General features: G+C 35.3%; 2 protein-coding genes across 2 annotated transcripts; one reads left to right on the top strand and one right to left on the bottom strand.

Moving 5' to 3' along the window:
* The first annotated feature begins 585 nt into the window (after positions 1–585).
* Positions 586–2,486, top strand: LOC145959150 (uncharacterized). Its single transcript, XM_083077646.1, has 3 exons — positions 586–814; positions 887–1,561; positions 1,636–2,486. The coding sequence occupies exons 1-3, from the start codon at positions 586–588 to the stop codon at positions 2,484–2,486; spliced, it is 1,755 nt and encodes a 584-aa protein (XP_082933772.1).
* On the bottom strand, positions 2,428–6,552 carry LOC109796382 (uncharacterized). The gene is made up of 7 exons (XM_083076472.1): positions 5,581–6,552; positions 5,441–5,488; positions 4,196–4,510; positions 4,029–4,113; positions 3,539–3,937; positions 2,852–3,449; positions 2,428–2,764 (listed from the first exon to the last, which is right to left on the bottom strand). Exons 5-7 carry the CDS (start codon positions 3,902–3,904, stop codon positions 2,583–2,585), a joined length of 1,146 nt encoding a protein of 381 aa, XP_082932598.1. The 5' UTR covers positions 3,905–3,937; positions 4,029–4,113; positions 4,196–4,510; positions 5,441–5,488; positions 5,581–6,552; the 3' UTR covers positions 2,428–2,582.
* Positions 6,553–27,249: the final 20,697 nt, after the last annotated feature.

The following is a 27,249-nucleotide window of genomic DNA, read 5'->3' as shown; positions in this document are numbered from 1 at the left end:
AAGCATTTCAGAGCCAGAATGTGATGCCAATAATGGAATTATATGCTGAAATAGGTATGCAAAAATCTTCTACTTTTTCATTAGAAAATTTGTCAATTGAATGATCACCTTTGGTCACAAGAGATGAAGATGAAGATGACGAAGAAGATGAAGACTATCATGTTTCATCATCATATGAAAGCATTGATGAATCCAATGAAGATGAAATTGATAATTGTGAACCATCTGATGATGAGGTGCAGCCGGATGTTCTTGTTAATAGTCCAATGGTTGAACCAATTTCAATGTATCCATCTACTGAAGGTAACATCTGAAAATTAAATTTGTCAATAATTTATTATTTGTTTAAAATAAATTTTTGAAATTGATTTTATTAAAATTACTAAATTCATTATTATTAAAATAGGTGGAAGTCAATTTTGGGGTAATTTACCCCACTACACTAACATCAATTGGAATCATCCCGATGAAGAAGATATCCCAGGGATGGATGTTGGTAGTACTTTGTCAATTGGGTAAGATTTATATGTGGGGTTGGAGTTTGAGAATAAAGATGCAGTTAAAAATGCAGTCAAGCAAAATGCAATGAGAATGCATCAAAGTTTTTATGTGGTTGAGTTGAAAAAGACTAAGTGGGTTGTTAGATGTCCAAATGCACATGATGGATGTGGATGGTACATGAGAGCCATTGAGTCAAAGAGATCTGATAAGTGGAAAGTGACTCAGTGGGGTGGACGTCATACGTGTTTGAACATGTCTTTGTCCCAAGATCATGCTAAGTTAGATTCTGAGTTAATTGCAACATTCATACAAGGTAAGTTATGCAAAGTTTATAGTTTATATTAATAATAATTTATCTTAGTGATTACTAATATTTAATATGTAGGAATGGTTAACCAAGATCCATCAATCAAGATTAGCCTTATCCAAGAGAGAATAACATCTCAAACTGGGTTCAAAATATCTTATAGAAAGGCTTGGATGGCGAAACAAAAAGCAATTGTTAACGTTTTTGGAGATTGGGAAGAATCGTATGCTTATTTACCTCGATGGCTGCAATACATGAAAGAAATTGCTCCAGGGTCATTTTATGATCTGTGTCATAATGAATTTTTTGTTGGTAATCGTTGTCATCGTGGTTACCGTCAATTTCACAGATTATTTTGGACATTCAAGTCGTGTTGTGATGCCTTTAATTTTTGTAAATCGTTGATACAAGTTGATGGCACTCATCTATATGGCAAGTATCAAGGTACATTGCTCATTGCTACAACACAAGATGGTAATAACAACGTTCTTCCTCTTGCATTTGCTGTGGTTGAAGGAGAAACATTACTTGCGTGGTCGTGGTTCTTCTCTCATTTGCGGTTACATGTTACAAACAAAGAAGGGATATGTTTAATATCTGATCGACATTGTAGCATTAAATCGGCCATTGACAATGAGGCAATTGGTTGGAGACCGCCAAATGCATATCACAAGTACTGCATTAGGCACATTGCAAGTAATTTTAATACTCGATTCAAGGATGTGAAACTTAAACAAAAGCTTGTGAAGTTAGGTACGTATTGTTATTTTAAATTTTTTAATCATTTTAAAAAAATTTATTGTGCATTATTTATAATTTCTATGCAGGGTATACACCGTGTAAGCACATTTTTTATCGCAATTTGCAAAAGTTTTGTGAATCTAGCCCTGATGTTGAAAGGTGGATAGGAGCGATATCAAAAGACAAATGGAGCATGGCATATGATGCAGATGGTCGAAGATATGGTCATATGACAACAAATTTTTCTGAATGTGTTAACAAGGTGTTAAAGGATTGTAGAAATCTCCCTATCACTGCATTAGTTCGGTCGACTTATACCAGGTGCGCTGAGTATTTTAGTAATCGTGGTAGTCGTGCTTTAGCCGATGTTTCATATGGGAAGGTCTTCGTTTCAAAGTTGGTTGAAGCTTTGCAAAAAAATCAAGAAGAGGCTTGTTCCCACCAAGTTTGTAGATACGACATTCAATCTTCAAAATTTGAGGTTGAAGAGGCCTTTGAACCAATAACACAAACAGGAGGGAAGAAATGGGTAGTCAATTTAAAGGAACGATACTGTCAATGCGGAAAGTTTACAGCATTTCATTATCCTTGTTCTCATGTTATAGCTGCATGTGGTGTTGTTAGCATTGATTACTACCAGTTTATAGATCCTGTTTATACCAATGATTATGTTTTAAAAGCCTACTCTGGTCCGTGGGAACCAATCGGAAATGAAGACTTAATCCCTCCGAGTAATGAGGATTGGATACTTGTCCCAGATCCAGCATCGGTGCGCGGGAAAGGGAGACCAAAATCCACAAGAATTAGAAACGAAATGGATTGGGTTGAGAGCTCACAACGACGACCAAAATGTAGCATATGCAAACAAGAGGGTCACAACAGGCGCAATTGTCCATGTAAGTCTAATAATCAGTCGATAAGTTTTGAAGATGTTTAGAATTTTTTAAAGATAATGTAATTACTAATGTGTATTCATCATGGTCATTGTATAACATAATGCGGTTACTATTGTCTATTCATAATTATACAAAATCTATTCATCATCGTCTTCCTCATCTTCCTGATGATCATGCCCTCTAACAGTAGCAGGAGTTAGAATACACCGTCGTCGTCTTTCCCTTGCAACCCTTTGAGGATTTCTTCGAACAGGTAATTGTTCTGGCTGCGATGGTGGATGACTAGCCTCCGCAGAAAATTGTGGACGCAAATCAACACCTGCAACGTCATATTTGACACAAATTATTAATATTCATAATAATTATAAGAAGAAAAGAATAACAAAATAATAAAATATGACTAGACCTGATGTATAAGCACGACTGATATAATCATGATCATACGGAATATGAAAAGGTGCTTCCTGACTCGATTGTGTGGCATCTTGTGGCATACTTGGCTGTGGAGTCATTAAAGGGGAATGTCCAAAAATATGATCCATCATTTCTGATGACATAGTTGGTTCCGGTGATGAGTCTAAACCAAGTGACTCACAGATATGTGTAGTATTCATCGAAACTGATGTCTCAAAACCTGGTGGGCGAGGTGGAGTGTACCAATATGTAGATTGGGATTGCGATGGATAAGTGGGCTCTTGAGAAGGAATATAATATAACCCTGTTGCTCTGTCTGGCACTGTAGGGTACATCTGATCCATCGCCTCAACTGCCGTTCTTCGTCTAGGTAACCCTACAGCCTCCCTTGACTGTGGAGGAACATTGAAAGTCCCCACGTCATATGAACCAGGGGGAAGGGGTGCTTCCTCAGATGGCTCAACGAATCTAGACCTATAGTCATCAGATATCGATAATAATCGATTAGTCTGCTCTGTGACTGCTTCCACAGAAAAGTCTTTCCTGCCATGAGGAGATGTCAAGTATGCCAAGCATTCAGTTACGTCTCCCTACATATAGAAAACAAAATACAATTAGTTTACAACTTTATAATTTAACAAAATAATATATTAAAATATGAGTTGTAATATGCACATACCACAACTGAGTCTTTAACTTCATCAGGATCAATGTACAACTTCCCCTTTCTGCGATACCACCTCATGTATTCAGAATTTAGACCTAATAGTCCAACCTGTGGAGGAGTAGGTGCAAAGTGGTATGCATATCGATTGGCCCAGTGCTCAAGTGTTGGACTTAATATTGTAGTCCAATCATCATCAGTCTTTCCCCGCAGGGTCAACGCATGCACATGAGCAGGAGTCATCGGAGGATTTGGAATTGGTTGTTGGCAACCAAACTGTCTCATCACCCTATCAGGCTGATGCCATTCACAAATACACAGAGAAAGTAAGGGGATTACAGAACCCCAAATACGAATCCCCTGTGTGCAGTCCTTGGGCATCTATTCCAAAGGCGGATATGGTTGCCAAATAATCTGTAAATAAAATAATTTAATTAGTTTATATTAAAATACTAATAACTTACATAAACCCTAAACCGTAAACCCTTAAATTTTAGTTACTTACAGATTTCCTGGTCAAACGATCAAAGAATTTGCGATAAAATTTAATATCATCGCTCATGCTTATTTTAGTGGCTGTGTTGGACCACCTGAAATCAAAATGTAAACAATTAATATCTCTAAAATTTATTGAATAATTTTTAAAATATTAATATTTGAATTTGATCATACCTTAAACCAATAGGACTGGCTGGAGGAATAGGTGGGAATGGAGAAGACAGAATGGTTGGGAATCGTTCCCATGCCCATAACTGCAATAAAAGTGTAAACCCACCACAATTTGGCGTTCTATAATCAGTAGAGGTGCATAAATTGCGATACAAACATCCGAGCACAGCTGCACCCCATGCATACGTCTTAATGGTCTGAAAGTCACCTAAGAACGCCAACCACCTCAATGAGACATAGCTGGAAGATCTATCAGGAAACAGAAGTCATCTCAACGAGTCCACAACTCACACGCATAGATGTAGAAGATGATGCCATCTATAACAAAATTTAACAACATATTATTTATATAAAATTAATTTTTAAATAAATTTACATTACACAAAATTAAATTAAAACAATTTATATTTTAAATATCATTATTTAAAAAAAAAAGATAAATTACACACAAATAATATAATTCATTTTAAAATTTAAATAATTTTTTTTAAACTAAATTTAAAAAACACCTTATTAAATTAAATGAATTTATAATTTAAATTAATTTCTTTTCTAAATAAATTTACATTACACAGAATTAAAATAAATCAATTTAAAATTTAAATATCATTATTTTTAAAATAAAGATAAATTACACAGAAATAATTTAATTCATTTTAATTTTTAAATAATTTTTTTTAAATAAATTTAAATAACACGTTATTAAATTAAATGAATTTATAATTTAAATTAAATTCTTTTGTAAATAAATATAAATTAAACTGAATTACACGAAAAAAATACAAATATAACTAAATATATTACACAGATTTAAATTAAAAAAATTTAAAATTTAAATATAAATTTGTTTTAAAATTAATTATTTGAAATGGTATAGGCTATAGCGACTTCACAATGATTAAAGAAAAAAAATATACTTATAACTAAATAATTACAAAAATTAAATTATAAAATTAAAAATTCAAATAAAATCAGTTTTTACATAATTTATTTAAGATGATATAGTCCATAGCGACTTTATAATTAAAAAATATATACTTATAACTAAAAAATTACAAAAATTAAATTATAAAATTATAAATATAAATAAAATCAGTTTTTACATAATTTATTTAAGATGATATAGTCCACAACGACTTTATAATAATTACAGAAAAAAAATTATATCAATGTAACTAATTAAAAAATTACAGAAACTAAAAAAATAAATATAACAAATTAAATTACAGAAACCAAAAAAAAAATTACCTCAACACGAATAACCTCTACAGATATCCTAAATAAAACTGAAATAACCTGAAATAATAATTTAAATTAATAAACGTTACAAACAAATTAAAATAAATAAATAAATTAAATTTAGATTTAACCCAAAAAATAAAACTTACCTTCGGATACCTTGTGGAGCCTGAACCACCGCGAGTGAGTGAATGAAAATGGGTGAAGGAGTGTGGGGAACAGAGGTTATATAGAGTAAAATTTGGGTCTTTTTACTGTTTAGGGCCACGTGTCAACCTACGATTGGCTGGATCTGCGGTAAATTGACACGTGGCTAGCGTTAATAAATTTTCTTAACCACCACCAGTGTCGCTATGGCCTATAGCGACACAGTGTCGCTATAGGCCATAGCGCCACTTATTTTTTTGTTTTTTTTTAAATTATTAACTTAATTTGTTTTAAATTTTATTTATTTATTATTAGCAAATAAATATTATTTTCTATTTATAAGCTTATTTTCTCTGTAATTTATTTTCTTTTCTTTATATATATTTAATTATTACGAATTAAATATCTATTTATTTATTTTTCACAGTGGCGCTATGACCTATAGCGACACAGTGTCGCTATAGGCTATAGTGCCACTTATTTTTTTGTTTTTTTTTAATTATTAACTTAATTTGTTTTAAATTTTATTTATTTTTTATTAGCAAATAAATATTATTTTCTATTTATAAGCTTATTTTCTCTGTAATTTATTTTCTTTTCTTTATATATATTTAATTATTACGAATTAAATTTATTTATTTATTTTTTACAGTGATGCTATGACCTATAGCGACACAGTGTCGCTATAGGCCATAGCGCCACTTATTTAACATTTAATTATTTTAAATTATTAACTATATTATTTTTTTAATTATTTTATTTTACATTATCATATACATTTTAATTACTATTTTATAAACTTATTTTTTCATTTATTTCTTTATTTAATATATTTTTTGCTTTTTTTTTTAAATTTAAAATATGGGGCGCTATGGGCTATAGCGTCTTTATTTAAGCTGTTAGTGTCGCTATGGGCTGCAACAATTTCGTTAATATAGCTTTTATGGCTTCTCTGGAATCACAAAAATGCCACGTGTCACTGGTGTTGCTATAGCCCATAGCGACACCGTTATAAACTGCCCCAAAGGCGTAAATACTTTCAAAAGAACCCCATTTACGTAAAAAACTTTCCAAACAACTCCACTTTGATCAAAAAGCCGAGTTTGACCGGTTGAAGGAACAGAACACTGTCACTTGAGACGAATCAAAAACATCATTCCAAGTCAAGCATTGGATACGATTCGACACATTTATATCAGTTATTTTTAATTTTTTTCTTTTCAGTATTTACTCGTTATTCAATCGTTTAAATTAACCATAAAATCTTTAGTGAATTAATGAATCGAACAAAATAGTAAAAGTTTGCAAAATGAATTTAGCATGTGATAAATACAAAAATAGTATACTTACTTACGGATAAGAAATTAAGAATCTCTCATGTAATATTCCTCATCCTTACTTTTCTGTCTCTTATTACGTGTCACTGCCATAAAGTTTTTCGCATAACCAAATGGATATATGTCTCTAAAATTTGTGTTGTTGTTGAATCTAAATAACACTGATTATGACATGCAAAATCGTAGTCAAACATTTTCTGTATTACTATTCAATGAGAATGTAGCAGTGATTTAGATTGGTTTATGCTTTGGTATCATTTCGATCATATCCCAATTCCGTCCTTAATTCAACCAAGTGATTTGTTAGTTTCTTCCATCTAAATTTATATTTATTTTGGTTACTGATTGAGTGGGGGATAAAAGGGTACATTTTAAATTATTAATCGTTTTATTTTATTTTATTATTAGGCTTGGTTAATATCATGTTTTTATTGTCAAGTATATTTGAATATAATATTGGGCTCTAGATGCTTCTCTTTGTGTGATGGGAGCCACAAACAAATAATAAGAAGAAGAAATTACATTTTGAGTAAGATATTTTTCATCCAACGACACCTTTGCAACTTTCTTATAAAATATGGACATTTCAAATAGACAGGCGATTCTATTATGTTAGGCTGTTCCTCTGGTTTATCCCGTGAAAAGGGAAAAAGAATGGCAAGAAGAAAAAAAAACACTACGATTTGTAATAAATAAATAAAAATTTCTTTGGGATGGATTAATTACATTTTGTAATTACCAAAATTATGTTTGATGTCCTTTTTCATTTTTTTTACTATATTAGTTGTGTAAAGTATTTTTTAAAAAAATACTAATCTTTATTATAAAAAAAAAAATTGGCAAAACAACTCATTCTATTAACAGAAGGTACGTTGAAAATTATAATTCAACCCATTTAGAATTAGGTTGTCAAGTTTATGGTTGACACCTAACATGAGATAAAAAAATTAAATTGATCAATTATGTAATGAGTTAACAAGTTCATCAATCAAAATCTTAAAAAATAAAATAAAATAAAAATAGAAAATTACTAAAATTAATATTACTTTTGTTTTTAACACACCAATGATTTTATTTTATAAACATATATATATTATGTCTCTTTACATTATATATAAATATATTTATTTATACATATCCGACATTGGTAGATTAAGAGTGAATTAGCACTACAATAAAAAGTATCATTAGCGACTATTATTTAGTAACAATAAGATAATTACCTGCATATTATTATTAGTTAAAACTTTTTGTAGCCAATAAAAATTAGCCGGTAAAACCTTATTTATAATGATAATTTTTTAAAATTACCGTTAATATTAATTTTTATTTAAACTTCTTTTTTAAAAAATTCCTCACACTCGTGCATAATGCATTTTCGATCTAGTTACATATATTAAATTACACATGGTAAAGATTGATACAGCGCTTAGATTCCATGCATTAATTAAAAACTAGCATAATTTATCCATTGATCAATTACTACAGCCTGGTTCGCATCAATCTCGATCTCGATTGGTTCACATTGTCCTATGCAAACGAGAGATAATCCATGTGTTCGGGAAACATTTTACATTTTAAAATTCGTTAATTTTTAATTTATATTTTGCGAAAGTCAAATTTTGCTCATGTGATACTAACACTATATCCCAGGTTCGTCATAAGGTAGTCCTCGTACTAATCCAAACCTAATAAAAAGAAGTCGTTGCAACTTAATTATATATAAAAAAGTGATTATTAATTAGTATTTACTGGTAGTATTAGGTGTCGGTTGATTGAGAAACGGGAACTCTCGAGTGGACACAAACTTAATTAACACCTCACATATTTCCACATAACTATTAAAAATCGAAACTAATAAAATATAATAAAAATCAACATTTAAAATAGAATGCATAATATGTTTTTATTAGTATGACAATGATGGTTTTAATTTGTCTTGTTTTATGAAATGTATTTATATCACACTAAAATTTATTATTAGCAATAATTATTTATTAAGAAAAATAATAGTTTCACATCAACTAAAAATAAGATAGTTAAAGAGTATATAAATGATTGATAACTCTCATCTTACAAGTTATTTTGTAGGATTGAGTTAGACGTATAACTTACTATTCTAAATTTGTATGAGATTACTCACTGTTATCAAATTCAATAGTCCTTGAACTAAGGTAAATAAGAAAATTAAAAAGAATATATAAGTAGAAGACAGTCCATCTTACAAGTCCCACATTGACTAGAGATAAAGTAATTAAAAAATATTTGTACTCATATTACAAGTCTCACATCGGCTAGAAAATAAAAAAATGTCACAAAAGTTATTCACTTTTTTTTTTTTTACTATTATAAGGGTTTTTACCAGCATTTAGAATAATTGCCGCTAAATATTTTAGCGACACTGCATACAATGGCTAATATAAAAATGTCGGTAAAAGATTTTATAACAATTTTTATTACCACTAAAAGTCATATTAAATGTCACTAAAAATCTATTTTGTTGTAGTGTAGAAATAAATTAAATGGGCCAATATGTTAATCTTTTAACCTATCGAGTTAGTGAGATAAATTAGTTCGTTGAATTATTTAATTCAATCCTATCATTTTGTCAAGGCAAATAATTTAATCGGTGAAATTAACTTATTTTATCACTCCTTACTCATTATTTTAAATAAAGTGTTGTTTTCGATCACATTTTTCTTATTCACAAAATTTAAATTTGAGAATTTTTTTTAAGAGTATGAATTCAATTTCACTAATACCAAAGTGTTGTTTTCCTCTTTTATTTCATTGAATAATTAGGTATATAAATAAAAAAAAATAGTTATTTAATATAATAATTATTTTCTTTTTTAATAATAAATATGAAGAATAATTTGTACATTGTAAATACATATCGATATGAATAATAAATTTGTTAATTTTTTAATAATTTTTTTAAAAGTTATAACTTATATCTATTATATTTTTTTTATACTTGCACAAAATTAAATTTATATTATATTATATTATAAAAATGATATTTTTTATATTTTTTTTAACTGGCATAATTTCTTATATTATTACTTAAACACGAAATACTATGTGTGAATCTATTCATGAATAAATCATTAATTTAGTCTTTAAAATATCAACAAATCTCTTAAATTGCCCCTAAATTAATAAAAATAGTTTTAATAAAAAATAATAATAAAATGACAAATTAAGTACATGAATAAGAACATAAATTAGATATTTATTGCGACTGGCATAATCTTATTATTGATAATAATAAAAAAAAAAACTAATAAAATGAGATAAGTAATCTCATAAGGTTTGAATCTCATAAGTAATCTTATTTCTTTAAAGGACTACTTAGCATGTTTTTCCATACTTAGAGAATTAATTACGTAATTTTCTTGTTTTATAAACTATTTAGAAAAGAGGCTAATACTTTAATAAATAAATAAAATTAATGATTTTAAATTTTTAATATATATTTAAAAACTTTTATGACAATGTGTATGTTAAAAATTATATCAAAGATTTCTGATTAACATTGTAACAACTTACATGCATGTGCATCAAACTCATCGTTAATTATTTTTCCCCCTATGCTAACAAATTTCCGTTTTCTTGATCATAAGTGGCAACTGATTTTTCCAAAGTTTCTTCTGCACCTTTTGACTTTTGGAACGAATCCAGAGAAGGGTGAAGATGATTGTGCATAGGTGGAGACTAATACCACTAGTTTAGAACAAGTGGAGGGATATTAAAATATGAAGATTTGTTGGGTAGCTCCTGGTTCTGATGTATAGTTAATGTTACGTGAATGCAGATATTGGGTTATGATTGGCTTGGTATGGTGGAGTTATGAGAAATGACTTGTCAATGTCAATGTCTATTGCAGGATTCTCAGCAAACATTGGATATTATAGCTGAACTATGAGGTGTTTTGAAAGGGTTAGCCTTGGCTTGTAGTAGAATCCTTATGGAAGCCCACTCCAAGTTGGCTATTGCCTTAATTATTCATGCTGCTTATCATCTTGGAAAATGGAAATAGTATATTTATTGTTTCAAAAAAATTATTATTTTTCAAAACATTTTTAATATTTTTCACAAAGTATTTTTCACAACATTAAATTTTTCTTTCGGATATATTGTTGCTCATAGAAAATGTAATATTCGCTTGCATATTGGATGGGCAGGTGCAAATGAGAATCTCAAATAAAAGAATTAGGGTTGTTGGTAAGGGGAGGTATTTGAGTTGTAAAATTCGATGTTGGTCATGGTTGTTCGATAAGATAAATTGGTTCTCTTTCTCTTTTTTGAAAATGGTCGAAAGTTCTTTGATTTGTTTAAAATGTTTGTAAGTTGGATATTAATAATAAGAGTGAGAAATAAATCTATTTAATTGAGTTCAATTGAGATTTTAAAATGTTATATTAATATTAAAAAAGTTTTGTGAATTTTAAAAAATTATATAAGAATATATTGAATTATAAAGATTAAAAAAATAATTAAAAAATATTTCATGAAATAAAAATTATTTAATTTTTAAAATATTATTTTTATGGATGAATTAAATATTTATTTTTGAAAAAATTGTTAATATATGAATTGAATGAATATTTTACTTTAAATAGATTAAATGGAATAAATTTTTATGTAAATTTTTAATAAATTTAAATAAATTAATGTATTATTTGTATCCGACCTATTATAATTTATCTAAAATAATATTCAATCTATCAATTTGTCATCCTCTAACTAATAGGAACATATTGTTATAAATTTAAGTGCAAGCACAATTAATAAACAATGTCTTGTTAAAGATTTATTAGACTTAGAATACGATTGTTTAATAGGTTAAAGGTTGTTTTTGAAAATGTAAATATGCGGATGTAATATTCTCATTTTTGTTACTTTTGAAAAATTATTCTTAATCTTAAATTTTTTATTTTTGAAAAAGTTATCTATCATATTTTATTACATTTTTATTCTCGTATTAAGGGGTGAGAAAACACATTTCACGAGAATATGAAAAATTATGTTATAATACATTTTAACATATTTTATAAAATATTTTTTTTATTTAAAAATTGTAAATTTTTAAAAATATTCCTCAAAAATAGTATAATGTAATCAAACATTTTTTTAATATATCTAAAATAAGATTTCAGAGAAAAAATATTCTTGTAAATGTAATATGTTCATAATTCATGACAGTCGCATTTTATTCATAATTCATGTCAGATATTTGAATGTGTTTTTTTAAGGGTTAGAGTACCTTATCTAATATATTGTTGCTTTTGGTTTATAAAAAAAGGTCAAATATTAATTTATTTTTTATTTTAAAATATTAAATTGGAGAATATTTATTCTAAAATGAAAAAAAAAATGTTATCTCTTTTTTTTTCTTTTAAAACTCAACTCATAAATATCTTCTACCTTACTTTTAGGATCTTGGATTAGATATATTAGGGATTTGGAAGAAATTATTCTTGATAAAGACCTCAGCTCAATGGAGATCCAATAAATTATTATAGGTTAAAACCCTATTTTGGTCTCTTATATTAATTGTTTGTTTCAATTTAGTCTCATTTTTATTTTTGGTTTCAATTTGGTCTCAAACTAATTAATTGGTTTCAATTTAGTCCCAAATTAATTAATTGGTTTCAATGTGGGACTTCCGTCCAAATTATTTAAACGTAGTTAACTTTTAGTCACGTGGATGCCACGTGGATGACAATTTTTTTTGAAAACACCTGGACCCAGAACGGTCCGTTCTGGTGTGTTAATTTTGCAACTAAAACGGGCCGTTCTGAAACCAGAACGGACCGTTCTGGATTCAGAACGGCCCGTTCCAAAACTGAAATTGTGTTTTTGATCGCTCAAGTATTATAATTATGCAATTTTGATCCTTAAGGTTTTAATTGAGTAATTTCAGTCATTAAAAGATTACAGTTGTGTAATTTTAGTCTCACAATTTTTAATTAAACAATTTTAATCTCTCAAATATCATAATTGTGCAATTTTAGTCTTTCTCATTAAAAATTTAATAATTTTAAAATTTTAATATATATATATATAATGTTTTAAAACTATATAATTGTTTGCTTATTTAAATTAACGTATATTATAATTTTTTAATATATCAAATAATATATATTTATTATTACTAAATAATAGAATTTATATATTATTAATATTTTAATATTACTGATAAATTAATATCAATAATATTTTTACTATATTTATAAATAAACTAATAATTTGATAAATATAACTTAATATATATTAATATACTTTTACAAAAATATAAATATATAAGATCAGATATATATTTCTAATTAATATACTTATATTTTTGTAAAAGTATATTAATATATAACAAGTTATATTTATCAAATTATTAGTTTATCTATAAATATATTAATAATATTATTGATATAATATCGAAAATTATAATATACGTTAATTTGAATAGATAAATAATTGTTTAATTTTAAAACATTATATATATATATATATATATATATATATATATATATTATACTGTCCGTACCGCGAAGCCGAGCTCTGAGCTCGGCATCACAGCACAGAATGAGGTCGGGCACGCGCTACGCGACGTCAGCTCGGCATTTAAGCAGATCATAACCGATCTCGAGGGATCTCGCTTCAGACGGGATCCACCATTTAATCCTATCATATCTTATCTCAGGCCCAAGGCCCAAAGCAACCCTAATTCACACTAAGGTACGTGCATTACTTATACGAGATTCATACTCCCACAAACACCAACTTTAGCATCGGAGTCTCTTTTGCAGGTACCACCCCCATCTTGGAGCACCAGCGTACCCGTGAAGGAGGTTCACCGATCTTACCTGGCGGATCAGCTCTACAACAGATTTCCGGTAAGAACATTTGGCGCCCACCGTGGGGTCGATCAAGACAGCTCTTATCGGTCACGCTTATGGTTTGCACCAGAAGCCATAGTAGACGCACGACAGATGACGCAAACCACTCAACTACCATGGATAATGAAGCAGCGTTGAGAAGATTAATTGACCAGGTCGAACAGATGCGGCAGCAACACGCCGCCGACCTACAAATCATGCGTGCCAAGCACGACACTGACCTAGCGGCATTGCGTACCGCTAATGAGGCAGACCTAGCGGCTCTACGCGCAAAAAACAAGAGGATTCGCGCTCAACCCCAGCGACGACACTCTGATCATCCCTCCGGCTCTCAACCCAACCCCGGCGGAGCAATGCGAGCCGAGGTAGCCCAGGAAGCAGGATCAACTCCCCCACAAGGAGTGATCAGCACAATTGCAGGAGGTTTCGCAGGAGGGGGAGCCAGCAGCTCGGCCCGAAAAAAACACCTGCGCAACGTCAACCGCATACAATTCACCGCCTCTGCTTCGCACCAGAGCTCGCTGACGATCACTTTCACCGACGATGACTATGCCGGGGTCAACTCCAACCAGGATGATCCCATGGTTATCGCCGTGGAATTAGCCAATTGGGAGGTTCACAAGACCCTGGTCGACCAAGGGAGCTCGGCCGACATCCTATATTGGCCAATGTTCTTCAGGTTAGACGTCCCCCACTCTCTCATACAACCTCACACAGAACCCCTAGTCGGTTTTGCAGGAAAAAGCGTTCACACTCGGGGGTACGTGGACCTATTGACGACTTTCAGAGCACCTCCGGATTCAAGGCGGGTCATGGTTCGATACCTCCTCGTGGAAGCCGACACCTCCTATAACATCATCATCGGCAGGCCAACCTTAAATCAGCTCGGAGCGGTGGTGTCCACCCCACACCTCACCATGAAATTCCCAGGGCATGATGGGAAGATTATCTCCGTCAAAGCAAATCAGAAGATAGCACGACAATGCTACACCGAAAGCCTGAAAATCGCCTCACTCGACGAACAGTGCAAGAGCAACCTTACCGCCGTGGCTCACACCAACCACGAAGAAATCACCGACCTCGATCCAAGATCCAACGCTCATGAAGAGCGGCCTAGCCCCGTTGACAAACTCGATGACCTCCAGATCGGGGAACTCCCCGGGTAAACCACGAAGATCAGTAGACAGTTGACTCCAGAGTTGCGGCAGCAACTTGAAGCGGAAATCCTCAAGAATGTTGACCTCTTCGCCTGGTCTAGCGCTGACATGCCAGGCATAGACGCCGATTTCATCTGCCACAGGCTAGCAATACACAAGGAGGCAAAACCAATCGCCCAGAGGAAGAGGAAGGTTGGCGGCGAAAGACGGGAGGCCATCGTCGCCGAAACACAGAAATTGCTCAACGCAGGCTTCATCCGTGAAGTCAAATACACCACATGGCTGGCAAACGTGGTCCTGGTAAAGAAGAACTCGGGGAAGTGGCGTATGTGCGTCGACTATACCGACCTAAACAAAGCATGCCCCAAGGACTCACACCCTTTGCCGAGCATTGACAGGTTAGTCGACGGAGCCTCCGGATACGCCCTCCTCAGTTTCCTCGACGCCTACTCTGGGTACAACCAGATAATGATGTACCCACCTGATGAAGTGCACACGTCCTTCATCACCGACCACGCCAATTACTGCTACCCGGGTGATGCCCTTCGGCCTAAAAAACGCGGGGGCAACCTACCAGCGGCTGATGAATAAGGTCTTCCATCAACAGATCGGGAGAAACATGGAAGTTTATGTCGACGACATGGTAGTCAAAACCACCTCGGCAACAGACCATGCTACCGATCTCGCCGAAGTATTCGCCCAGGTTAGGAAGCATAACATGCGCCTCAACCCGGAGAAATGTGTCTTTGGTGTCCAGGGAGGAAAGTTCCTCGGCTTCATGATTACCAGCAGAGGAATCGAGGCCAACCCCGAGAAGTGCAAAGCCATCATCCAGATGCAAAGCCCACAAACGGTGAAACAGGTCCAACGCCTGGCCGGACGGTTAGTCTCATTGTCCCGCTTCATTCCCAAACTCGCGGAGAAGGCGAGACCAATCTTCACTCTGCTAAAAAAGCCAAAAGATTTCCTGTGGACAGATCAGTGCGAAGGAGCTTTCCAAAGCTTCAAAACCTTCCTCACAACTCCACCGATCCTACAGAGGCCGGATCACAACACCGATCTCCTCCTCTACTTGGCAGTAGCGGAAAATGCCATTAGCGCAGTTATCGTACAAGAACACCAAAAGGTACAAACACCTATCTACTTCATCATCCGAGTTCTCCAAGACACGGAAAGGAGATACCAAATGATTGAGAAGCTGACATTGACGCTCGTCACCGCAGCTCGGTGGCTCCGACCCTACTTCCAGAGCCACCAGGTGGTAGTCAAAACTGACTACCCCATCAAGAAAATTCTGCGAAAACCCGAGCTCGCCAGACGCATGATCGCCTGGTCGGTAGAACTATCTAAATTCGACATCCAGTACGAAAGTCGCGGACCCCTGAAGGCCCAATGCTTAGCCGACTTCGTAGCCGAGCTCACTCCAACTACTGCCGAAGAACCCTAGGTATGGACTTTGCATGTTGACGGGTCCTCCAACTCTAAAGGCGGTGGTGCAGGCATCATTCTGGAAGGGCCAAACCAAGTCACCTTGGAGCAATCCCTCAAGTTTGGCTTCAAGGTGACCAATAACCAGGCGGAGTACGAGGCACTTCTCGCAGGACTAAGGCTAGCCCGCGACCTCGGAGCTCGAAGAGTGAGTTGCAACAGTGACTCGAAACTCATGGTGGAGCAACTCAGTGGGACGTACCAGGAAAAGGACACTCTGCTGCAGCGGTACTTTCACACTGCGTCCCACCAGATCTCGTCCTTCGACGAATTCACCATAAAGCATGTGTCGCGAGAGCAAAACGCCCGAGCCGACCTCCTGTCGAAGCTCGCCAGCACCAAAAGGCCCGGATAGCACCGAACCATCATCTAGGAAACCTTGCACTCACCCAGCTTAGACGAAAAGGTCATCAACGTTAGTGACAACGAGGACCTAGGATGGATGGCAGGCATCTGGAGCTACTTGAAAGAAGGAATCCTGCCCGAGGATAAAGACGAAGCTCGGAAGATAAGGATGAGATCGGCCAAGTTCATCATCATCGGAGATGAATTATTCAAGCGTGGTGTTTCCTCTCCACTGCTCAAATGCCTGACTGTGTCGCAAGCAGCCTATGTCATCAAGGAAATTCACCAGGGAATATGCGGCATGCATTTCGGGGCGCGTTCAATGGCAACCAGAGTACTCCGAGCTGGGTACTACTGGCCCACTCTGAAGTCGGATTGCCAAAGCCACATCCAAAAATGCAAAGAATGTCAGCAGTTCGGCAACGCACACCGACAACCGCCCGAAACTCTCCTCTGGGCGTATCATTGTACCCTCCAGTCAACTACACAAGAGACGCCTTACAGGCTGACCTATGGAGCTGACGTTATGATCCTAGTAGAAGTCGGCGAAACATCCCACAGGCGCCAAGTCTTTAACAGTGAACAGAATGCCCAAGAACTGGCAGCTGACCTCGACTTAGTGGACGAGCTTAGAGACGAAGCTCAAATCCACGAAGAAGCCTGCAAGCTCCGAGCTTCCAGAAGATACAACACCCGAGTAAAACCTCGCTCGTTCTGAGTAGGTGACTTGGTATGGCGATTACTAGGCGAAGCAAGAAAGGACACGTCAGATGGGAAACTCACACCCACTTGGGGTGTCCCCTTCCGAGTTACAGAAGACTTGGGAAATGGAGCTTATAGATTGGAAGAACTCAGCGGCAAACCTATACCGTGAACTTGCAATGCTACGCATCTCAAGTTTTATTTTAGGTGAACTTTGTATGAATGAGCTGTGCACTCTTTTCCCGCCTCAGTCTTTTGTCCCAAAAAACAGAAAGATGGGTTTTGGCTGAAAGGGTTTTTAACGAGGCACATTTACATAATCAATAAAATGACTCATTCCATTCAACTTACATCTTTTTCGCATCATTTTACGTCTAACCTCAAATGAGGGTCGAGTCCGAACCTCGGTTTATTAAGGTCAAGTTTGAACCTTCACGAAAATCTAAGGTCGAGTTCGAACCTCGGGTCATCAAGGTCAAGTTTGAACCTTCATAAAAATCTAAGGTCGAGTTCGAACCTCGGTTCATTAAGGTCAAATTTGAACCTTCACAAAAATCTAAGGTCGAGTTCGAACCTCGGGTCGTCAAGGTCAAGTTTGAACCTTCATAAAAATCTAAGGTCGAGTTCGAACCTCGGTTCATTAAAGTCAAATTTGAACCTTCACAAAAATCTAAGGTCGAGTTCGAACCTCGGGTCATCAAGGTCAAGTTTGAACCTTCACAAAAATCTAAGGTCGAGTTCGAACCTCGGCTCATCAAGGTCAAGTTTGAACCTTCACAAAAATCTAAGGTCGAGTTCGAACCTCGGTTTATTAACGTAAAGTTCGAACCTTCACAAAAATTTAAGGTCGAGTTCGAACCTCGGTTCATTAAAGGCAAGTTCGAACCCTCATGAAAATTTAAGGTCGAGTTCGAACCTCGGTTTATTAAGGTCAAGTTTGAACCTTCGTACAACTCACCTCACTTCGATTCGAGACCGAATCCGAACCTCAGGCCACACTCGAACCTCCCAAAAGATTCATTTACAAAAAACCAAGGTCGAGGTCTAAACCCGGCATGACCAGCTCAGATCCATAAAAAACGCAAAACAGACATCGAACGTATATCTCAAAACGCACACAAAGCAAAAATCAAGCGCAAACACATAAAGGCAAAGAAAAATATGCGCATGCAAGCAAAGTTCCCAGAATTCAACACTTGAATCCAAAACAAAAAATTAAACTAGGCTATTACAAAATTAGGCCTACACAGAGGCATTCTCACTAGAGCTATCCTCGACGTCGTCCTCCTTGACCAGCTTCCCAAAGCGAACGACCTTCTCCACGTGCATGCTGGAGAAGTCAAACCCTGGCGCAAGGAGCCTGGCCTGGCGGGCAGCCTTGAGAAAGCCCCTCTTATGCTCCACCACGATGGAGCGCTCGACCTCCTCAAGTCTCCTCTCCAACGCCGCCTTCTCAGCCTCCAGCGACGAAAGGTCTACTCTCTGGGCAGTAATCTCCTCCTCTTTGCTGCCAATAATGACCTCATCGTGGAGACGCTCCTCGGTTACCGACACTAGTTCGCTCTTCAAAAATGCGACTTCACCTTCCAAAGAGCGAACCTGCTATCGAGAAGACATCACCTCACCTCGGGACGAGGTAACAAGCCCCTGCAGTTCACTCACCCGAGAAGCATAGTCTTTGTTGGAACGCACAACGATCTCCAATGACTTCTGGGCCCTAGCGAGGTCTCCCCTCGCCGCCCGGAGCTTGGCCCCCTGCATCTTCGCTTCGCCGAGGGCGGCAGTCAGAACCCCGTTCTCCTCCTTCAGGACTTTATTTTCATCCTCTAGAGGCTGAACAAGGCTCCTCAGCTTCGCCATGTCCTCCTGCTGCCTAGACCACTTGTGTTTCCAGTAATCCACAATGGTCGTGCCTCTCTGCAGGAAGATCTGGGCGGCCTCGAAACTCCCCATCGGCCTGGCCGACTCGATCATCGCCTGATCAGCCGTGCTCAGCGACCCCTTTGGGAAAAACTTCTCCGGGGTCACTACGGCACTCCACAGAGAGTCAACCTCCTCCGATGCACTCAAATGCTCTAACCGCATGGGCGCGCCCTCTTGCGCATAGCGGTACGCAAGATACAGCCACTTCGGCTTCGGCACTGGACCGGAAGAAGGGAGCCTGGAGCTCGATCCCTCCCTACGAGCCCCGGCAGAAGTAGACGCAGGCACCCCCTGCGCAACCACGGAAGGATTCCCTTCCGACGCCCCGGAACTCGGGAGAACCGAAACCCCGGTGTCGTTCCCCGCCTGCAAGAAACGAGGATACTCTTCTGAGAACAAAAAGTAAACAGTAGGGTAAAACATCAACATCATAGAAGGGCCAACCGCTTACCTCGCCAACCGGGGTAACAGGTACAGCACCCCGGACTACCTCTTCGGCAACCGAGGTGGCCCGCCCGGCAGCAAGGACCGCTTCCTCGTCGACATCCCCTGCCTATAGAAAATAGCCTCAAGTCAAAACTGAGAAAAACAACGTACAATGAAGAAAATAGAAACGAGACTAAGAAAAGAAAAGTACTCACCACGACGGCCCGGACAACTCGCTCAGCAGCTCGGGCCCGCACCTCGTCGGGCTGAGCGACAGGCCCAGTAGCCGACGCCACCGCTTCGGCAGCCACACGGACGCCCCCTTCCGACGGCAGACTTCCAGCAAGGTCCACCATGCCGGCTTCAGCAGCCTCGGAGGTAACCTCCCATATTTCACGAGGGGCAGAGGTCCCCCCGACCTCTCTCTCGCCCCTCTTTCTCTTTCGGTTCACCTTCATGGGGGAAACCTCCTCCTCTGGAAGCTCGGAGACCTCGAGCTCGGTCACGTTGAAGCAGTGCTTCAGATCAAGCCACAAATCCTCCCCTATAATGCCTACGGACAGAAAATAGGACACATCAGCAAAGAGGAATTACACAAATCTCAACAAACTACCAAAACATAAGATGCTCACCCTCGAGGCCCCTCTCCCTATGCGCCGAATTCGCCAGTGACAATATCGACTTGTAGTCCAACGGACGAGGAAGTGCCGACAGATTCCCAATGGCAGCGGCCTCCGAGGCCATCAATTGCGAAGGATCCACCCCGTGGAACCTAGACGGTTTGGGACACCAGTAAAAAGGGAACTTCGGCAATCCGCCGAAGTAGAAGCCCCCATCCTCTAAAGGGTCAACGTCCACGAGGGCAACCTGGAAGAACTCGGTTTTGAAGTTTTTATAAGACTGTGAGTAGGGAGTGAATAACCCCCCCTCTTTACTCCCATTCAAAGAAAGAATGCCATAAGGCAGAACACCCAGCTTCAGCTGATAAAAGTGAAGGAAAACACGGAGGGACAACCCTATCCCTAGGACCGCACACAGGACTTGAAACGCCCTCAAAAAACCCCAGCTATTGGGGTGTAGCTGGCAAGGTGCCGCGTTGATGTAGTTCAAGAAATCACACTCAAACTGAGTGAAAGGAAGACAGACGCTCAGGTCCCTGAAGAAACACTAATAGACATAGAAATGAGGAGGGTCGGTAGACCTCCCCATATACACACCCTCACCGGCCGGATAGGGCTCGAGTCGAATCATCCGGGAAACGGAAGGGTCGCAAATCCGGTGCGTCTTCCAAACCGCATTAACCTCCAGAGGCGATCTGAACACGCTTTGGACCCCCCCATTTCACGCTTCACCCAGTCGTAGCCAGGAACACCCGACTCCAAGTCCTTGGGCGGAGGCGGGTCTTTCCTCTCGGCGGCGCCCCTCCCGGTAGCCACCACCTTACCGCGCGCTTTGCCCCTGGCAGGGGCAGAAGAACTGGCGCCACGACCACCAGCCATCAAGAAGAGTAATAGAACTCGAAGAGAAACTGTGAAAATGGAGACAGAAAGCGAACGGGAACGAGAAGGCAAAGAGGACTATCGTACCCAAGAAGCCAAAGAGTGGAAGAAAACAGAGTGAATAAGAAGAGACGCGAGAGAGAAAGAGAAAAGGGCTTTTTCCCCAAGTTTCAAAATGGCCATGCCACGTGTCAACCTAAGGGCACGCTGACAACACATTAATTGCAAAACCATCATTGCATAACCGTCATTTCCCTTAACGCGCCACTTGCACGTTTTCGGAAAATGAACAGTTGCGACACATGGCATCTCAACAGGCAGAAGTACGTGAAAGGTCACTTCCCCCCAGTGAGCTCGGTCTTAACTCCTCAACCTACGGACTTCGGAGCTCGGGGGGCTAGTGTACTGTCCGTACCGCGAAGCCGAGCTTCGAGCTCGGCATCACAGCACAGAATGAGGTCGGGCACGCGCTACGCGACGTCAGCTCGGCATTTAAGCAGATCATAACCGATCTCGAGGGATCTCGCTTCAGATGGGATCCACCATTTAATCCTATCATATCTTATCTCAGGCCCAAGGCCCAAAGCAACCCTAATTCACACTAAGGTACGTGCATTACTTATACGAGATTCATACTCCCACAAACACTAACTTTAGCATCAGAGTCTCTTTTGCAGGTACCACCCCCATCTTGGAGCACCAGCGTACCCGTGAAGGAGGCTCACCGATCTTACCTAGCGGATCAGCTCTACAGCAGATTTCCGGTAAGAACATATATATATATATATATATATATATATATATATATATATATATATATATATATATTAAAATTATTAATTTTTAATGGGAGAAACTAAAATCGTACTATTATGATATTCGAGGGACTAAAATTATTCAATTAAAAATTGAAGGACCAAAATCGCGCAATTGCAATTCTTTAAGGACTAAAATTACCCAATTAAAATCTTGGGGATCAAACCTGCACAATTGTAATACTTGAGGGATAAAAAATGCAATTAAACCAATATTCTTTATTAATTTTATTAAAAAATATAATAATTTTGAAAAATATTTTTTTATGGTAAAAATTTTAAAATTACTTATTTTTATAAAATACAATTGTCTTATAAATAGAGTAATAATTTTTTCTTTTTCTCTTTTTGTTTGAAGAAATATTTAAGTATCACTTTATAAATTTTTGCAACTTATTTAAAATTAGAGGAATAAAATGATAAAAATTAATAAGATAAGCATAATAAAATAAAATATATATAAAAAATATTAATATATTTATTTTATTAAATATAACAACATAATTAAAATATAATTAATAATATATTTTATAAAATTATTAATATTTTATATATATAAAAAGGATGAAACCGGAACGGCCGGTTCTGAAACCGGAACGGGCCGTTCTGGTTGAACTTTTGGTGTGTTAATTTTGCACCTGGAACGCACTGTTCCGAATGCAAAATTAACGCACCAAAAGTGCAACCAGAACGGCCCGTTCCGGTTTCAGAACGGGCCGTTCTGGGTCCAGGTGTTTTAAAAAAATTGTCATTTACGTGACATCCACGTGGCCAAAAGTTAACTCCGTTTAAATAATTTGGACGGAAGTCCCACATTGAAACCAATTAATTAATTTGAGACTAAATTGAAACCAATTAATTAATTTGGGACCAAATTGAAACCAAAAATAAAAATGAGACTAAATTGAAACAAACAATTAATATAAGGGACTAAAATAGGGTTTTTGCCATTATTATACTTAGGATTAAACAAGTTTTTGTCTTCTGTCGCTAAAGGTTTTGGTAACCGAACTGTATTGGGCTTAACAGTTACTGGATTAAACAAGTCCGAAAACTGAAGCCCAAATACAAGAGCAATAGTCATTTGAGCATGCCATTATCCATGGGCTTGACGTCCAAAAAATGAAACAACAACGGCTTTTGATGTTTACTGTGTAGAACTTAAAAATACACATACTTAAACCACTAATCCATCTATAAAGAAAACCACGAATTGCATAAACATGCTAATCAATTAAAATTATAATTGTGTAAAAAAATAAAATTAAAAAGATAAAATTCACTTTAATGATTTTTATAAATTGAAGAGATCAACAAAGTGATATCCTTGATAACCCACAATAAAAAGGAGTAATCTGATTTGCTAAAGTTTTCAAATGCAATTTTTCGCAGATATTTCTTAATATTATATCTAATCTATTCATATTCTGGAAATTTAAGTATATATCCTTATCATATCGATGATAATAATATATTCCATGAATTTTTTCCCGTAAAAGTTAAGCTGGATAGACTCAGTAGTGTGAATGTTGATTTTATTAGATGGAAAACGGAATATGAATGATCATGAAATAGCCTACAACTGAATGATCTATATCCCCAACCCCTTCCCCCCAATATGGGTGGAACTTTTTTTTTATTTTATATATTTTAATTATTTATAGGAAAGATTACGAAAGACATGAAAATGATTGATCTTAAGTCTTCTTATTTCTACTCCTCATCACTAGGCTAATTTTAATGTTATGAACTTTTCTCATGGATGCCTTATATAATATGAGCATATGTAAGTTTTTGTGAATAATATTTAGGTTTAATATTTTTTTTACAGAAAGAAACTCATAATTTTATTAATAAGAAAAAATTTAATACATGCATAAATCAAATGAAAAGCATGGTGACTAGCAAATAATCTAGACACCCTTACAAGATTAAGAGCAATACAATTAGCTTGTCACCCGATGAAATCAACTACATAATTTTGCAAATGTCTTATTAATGGAAGTTGCTGTGAATCTGCGGCTTAACTTTATTATTTATGAAAACAGTCATTATATAAAATGACCGTAACAGAATTACAATCAAATAAAACAAATTCTAACAAATCAATCTTATCAGTAAAATTAACTAACAAACTATTTGTTATCAGATTAACAATATCAAAACAGATGAATCTTATCCTAATACTCCCCCTCAAGTTGGAGCATGGAGGGAGGAAATGCCCAACTTGGACAATAAAAATTGAAACTGTTTTCTACCGAGAGCTTTAGTTAGAATATCTACAGGTTGGGAATCAGTCCGAGTGTGTTGTGTGGAAATAGTTTTGGACATCACATGTTCTCGAACAAAATGACAGTCGAGTTCAATGTATTTTGTCCTTTCATGAAAAACTGGATTAGAAGCAATATGAATAGCAGATTGACTATCACAATATAATGTCATTGGCATGGAATGAGAGACACCAAGATCTTGCAGAAAAGCTTTGATCCATAATAGTTCAGAAGTGGCAGCTACCATGGAACGATATTCGGTTTCAGCAGAGGAACGAGAAATGGTGTGTTGCTTCTTAGATTTCCATGAAATAGGAGATTGACCGAGTGTAATAAAGTAGCCAGTGATGGATCGTCGAGTAATAGGACAACTTGCCCAATCAAAATCGCAATATGCATGAAGATGAAGATCACAAGTGGAACGGATAAGTAGTCCTTGACCTGGATTACCCTTGATATAACGCATGACTCGCAACACTGCATCATAATGTTCTTGGAGCGGATGTTGAAGAAATTGAGAAAGTGTATGTACATCATAACTCAACTCAGGTCGAGTAATGGTAAAATAAAGAAGGCGACCTACAAGACGTCGATAACATGTGGGATCATCATAAGCTGGACCATCTGCAAGGGCCAATTTATACTTCTGATCCATGGGAAAATCAGATGGTTTACACCCAAGTAATCCGCATTCATGCAAGATATCCATAGCAAATTTGCGTTGACTCAGAAATATACCAGAGGAGCTACGAGCAAATTCAATACCGAGAAAATATTTAAGTTTGCCAAGATCCTTGATTTTGAAACAAGAGCTAAGATGAATCTTAACTTGATCACAAGCAGATTTGTTGTTTCTGGCCAAAAGGATATCATCAACATATATAAGAACCGCAACGAAATCCTGATCTCTTGTGAAGGTGAAAACCGTGTAATCAGCTTTGGATTGTTGAAATCCAAAATTAAGAAGAGAGTCACGAAGTTTAGCAAACTAATTTCGCGGTGACTGCTTGAGACCGTAAAGGGAACGTTTTAATTTGCATGCAGAGCCAGGAGAACCAACAGAAAAACCAGGAGGAAAACGCATATACACTTCTTCTTCAAGATCTCTGTGGACAAAAGCATTATGAACATCCAATTGATAAATATTCCATCCTTTTGCAACAGCTACAGAAAGAAAAGTGCGTACACTCACCATTTTTGCAACAGGAGAAAAGTAAACAAATTTATTATATATTTACTATTTTTAATATTCTATTTTGGTATATTCATAAAATATATTAAAATTTCTAGCTCAATTAATTGAATTGTGAGCATAAATTGTTATGAAATTCATGATATTGAATTCAATTCTTATAAATAAGAAATCATAAAATTATAAAAATATTTCTTGATTTAGATGTTCAGTCAAACCAATAATTCAATGTAAACAACGTTTATTTATTATTTTGGTATATCTTTACATATTTTATTATTTATATTCAAGAATATTTTAAAATAATAAATTGCGTTTCTTACATATTTAATTCATTTGACCGACTCAATTCACTATATGCATTTCTTACATATTTAATTCATTTGACTGAGTCAATTCACCAAAATGATACAATTTCTAGATTAGTTTGTATTTTATACTGAGTTATGAATTAATTATAATGTAATTTCAAGTGTTAAGTAGAATGATGATAGAGATCTTACATGGTTTAAAAATATGATTAAATTAATGTATATAAATATAAAATAATTTTTATTTTATAAATTAATTATATCATTTTGTAAGATTATTTTTCTTAGAAAAATATTTTATATAATTGAGTTAAACTTTTTTAAAATAATAAATTGATAATTTTAAAATATTTTATAAAAGAGTTATTTTACTCATATTATTTAAGGTTGTAATAAATTGAGATAATTTTAAAATCTATACTTATTATAAAGGGGACAAATATATAATTCTTCTTGGTCTCTACTATTTAATAGACTATTATACTCCTAAAATATAAAAAAAAAATTATAATTTTTTTAAATAATTACATGCAATTTTTTAATATTTTATTTATAGATAATTATTAGAAGTAATTAACCCCTCTAATATTATATAAAAGGATTGTTTTCCCAAATTATTGAGGTCGTTAAGCTACGTAATGATTTTAATGTTACGTAATTTTTATTTTATTTTACAAATTAGATTCGGTATCATGTTGCATGTCATGTAGGAATTTTTAGTTCACTTCGTGTATTAGAGATTATCATGTTTATTTATTTATTTTTATGTAATCATATATGTATCTTTCATTCCATCAAAAATCAAAATAAATAAATTAAATATAATAAATATGATATTGACATATAATAGTTATAAAAAAAATATCAATTAATTATTAAATAAATAAGCTTAAGTAAACAAAAATCAAAATTAAAATCAACCTTAAATCCAACAAGATCATACAACTGGTTTTACTCAAAATCGAGTTTAACTTTATTTCTACTGTTGGGGGTGAGAATGGTTTAATGATACGATTAGTGTATTTTTCTTTAAAACATCATATATATATATATATATATATATATATATATATATATATATATATATATATATATATATGAAGTATAACTCTTTGAAGTGAGATCAATCCTATAAAAATTAAGTAGTACATTAGTCACAACTCCAAAACATAAAGCAAAATCAAGTCCCAATCATTAAAAAGAGTTCTTTATTTTCAGTAAAATTCTTAAAAATTCTTCTAAACTTGTATTAAAAAATACTCTTAATTTAATTATAATTAAAAGATAAGAATTTGATCCTAATGTAA

Source organism: Cajanus cajan, chromosome 6 (assembly GCF_000230855.2).
Source record: "Cajanus cajan strain Asha chromosome 6, NIPB_CcT2T_4, whole genome shotgun sequence".
Taxonomy (NCBI): Eukaryota; Viridiplantae; Streptophyta; class Magnoliopsida; order Fabales; family Fabaceae; genus Cajanus; species Cajanus cajan.
Note: the sequence above shows the minus strand (reverse complement) of the source record. Positions and strands in the feature narration are given on the sequence as shown.

Bases quoted from the DNA above. Each gene is read 5' to 3' on its own strand.
- LOC145959150 (XM_083077646.1), top strand. From the start codon at position 586: ATGAGAATGCATCAAAGTTTTTATGTGGTTGAGTTGAAAAAGACTAAG. The intron at 815-886 runs GTAAGTTATGCA...TTTAATATGTAG, and splicing joins AATTGCAACATTCATACAAG to GAATGGTTAACCAAGATCCA. The intron at 1,562-1,635 runs GTACGTATTGTT...ATTTCTATGCAG, and splicing joins ACAAAAGCTTGTGAAGTTAG to GGTATACACCGTGTAAGCAC.
- LOC109796382 (XM_083076472.1), bottom strand. From the start codon at position 3,904: ATGCCCAAGGACTGCACACAGGGGATTCGTATTTGGGGTTCTGTAATC. The intron at 3,450-3,538 runs GTATGTGCATAT...TTCTATATGTAG, and splicing joins AAGTTAAAGACTCAGTTGTG to GGAGACGTAACTGAATGCTT. The intron at 2,765-2,851 runs GTCTAGTCATAT...ATGACGTTGCAG, and splicing joins CAGTCGTGCTTATACATCAG to GTGTTGATTTGCGTCCACAA.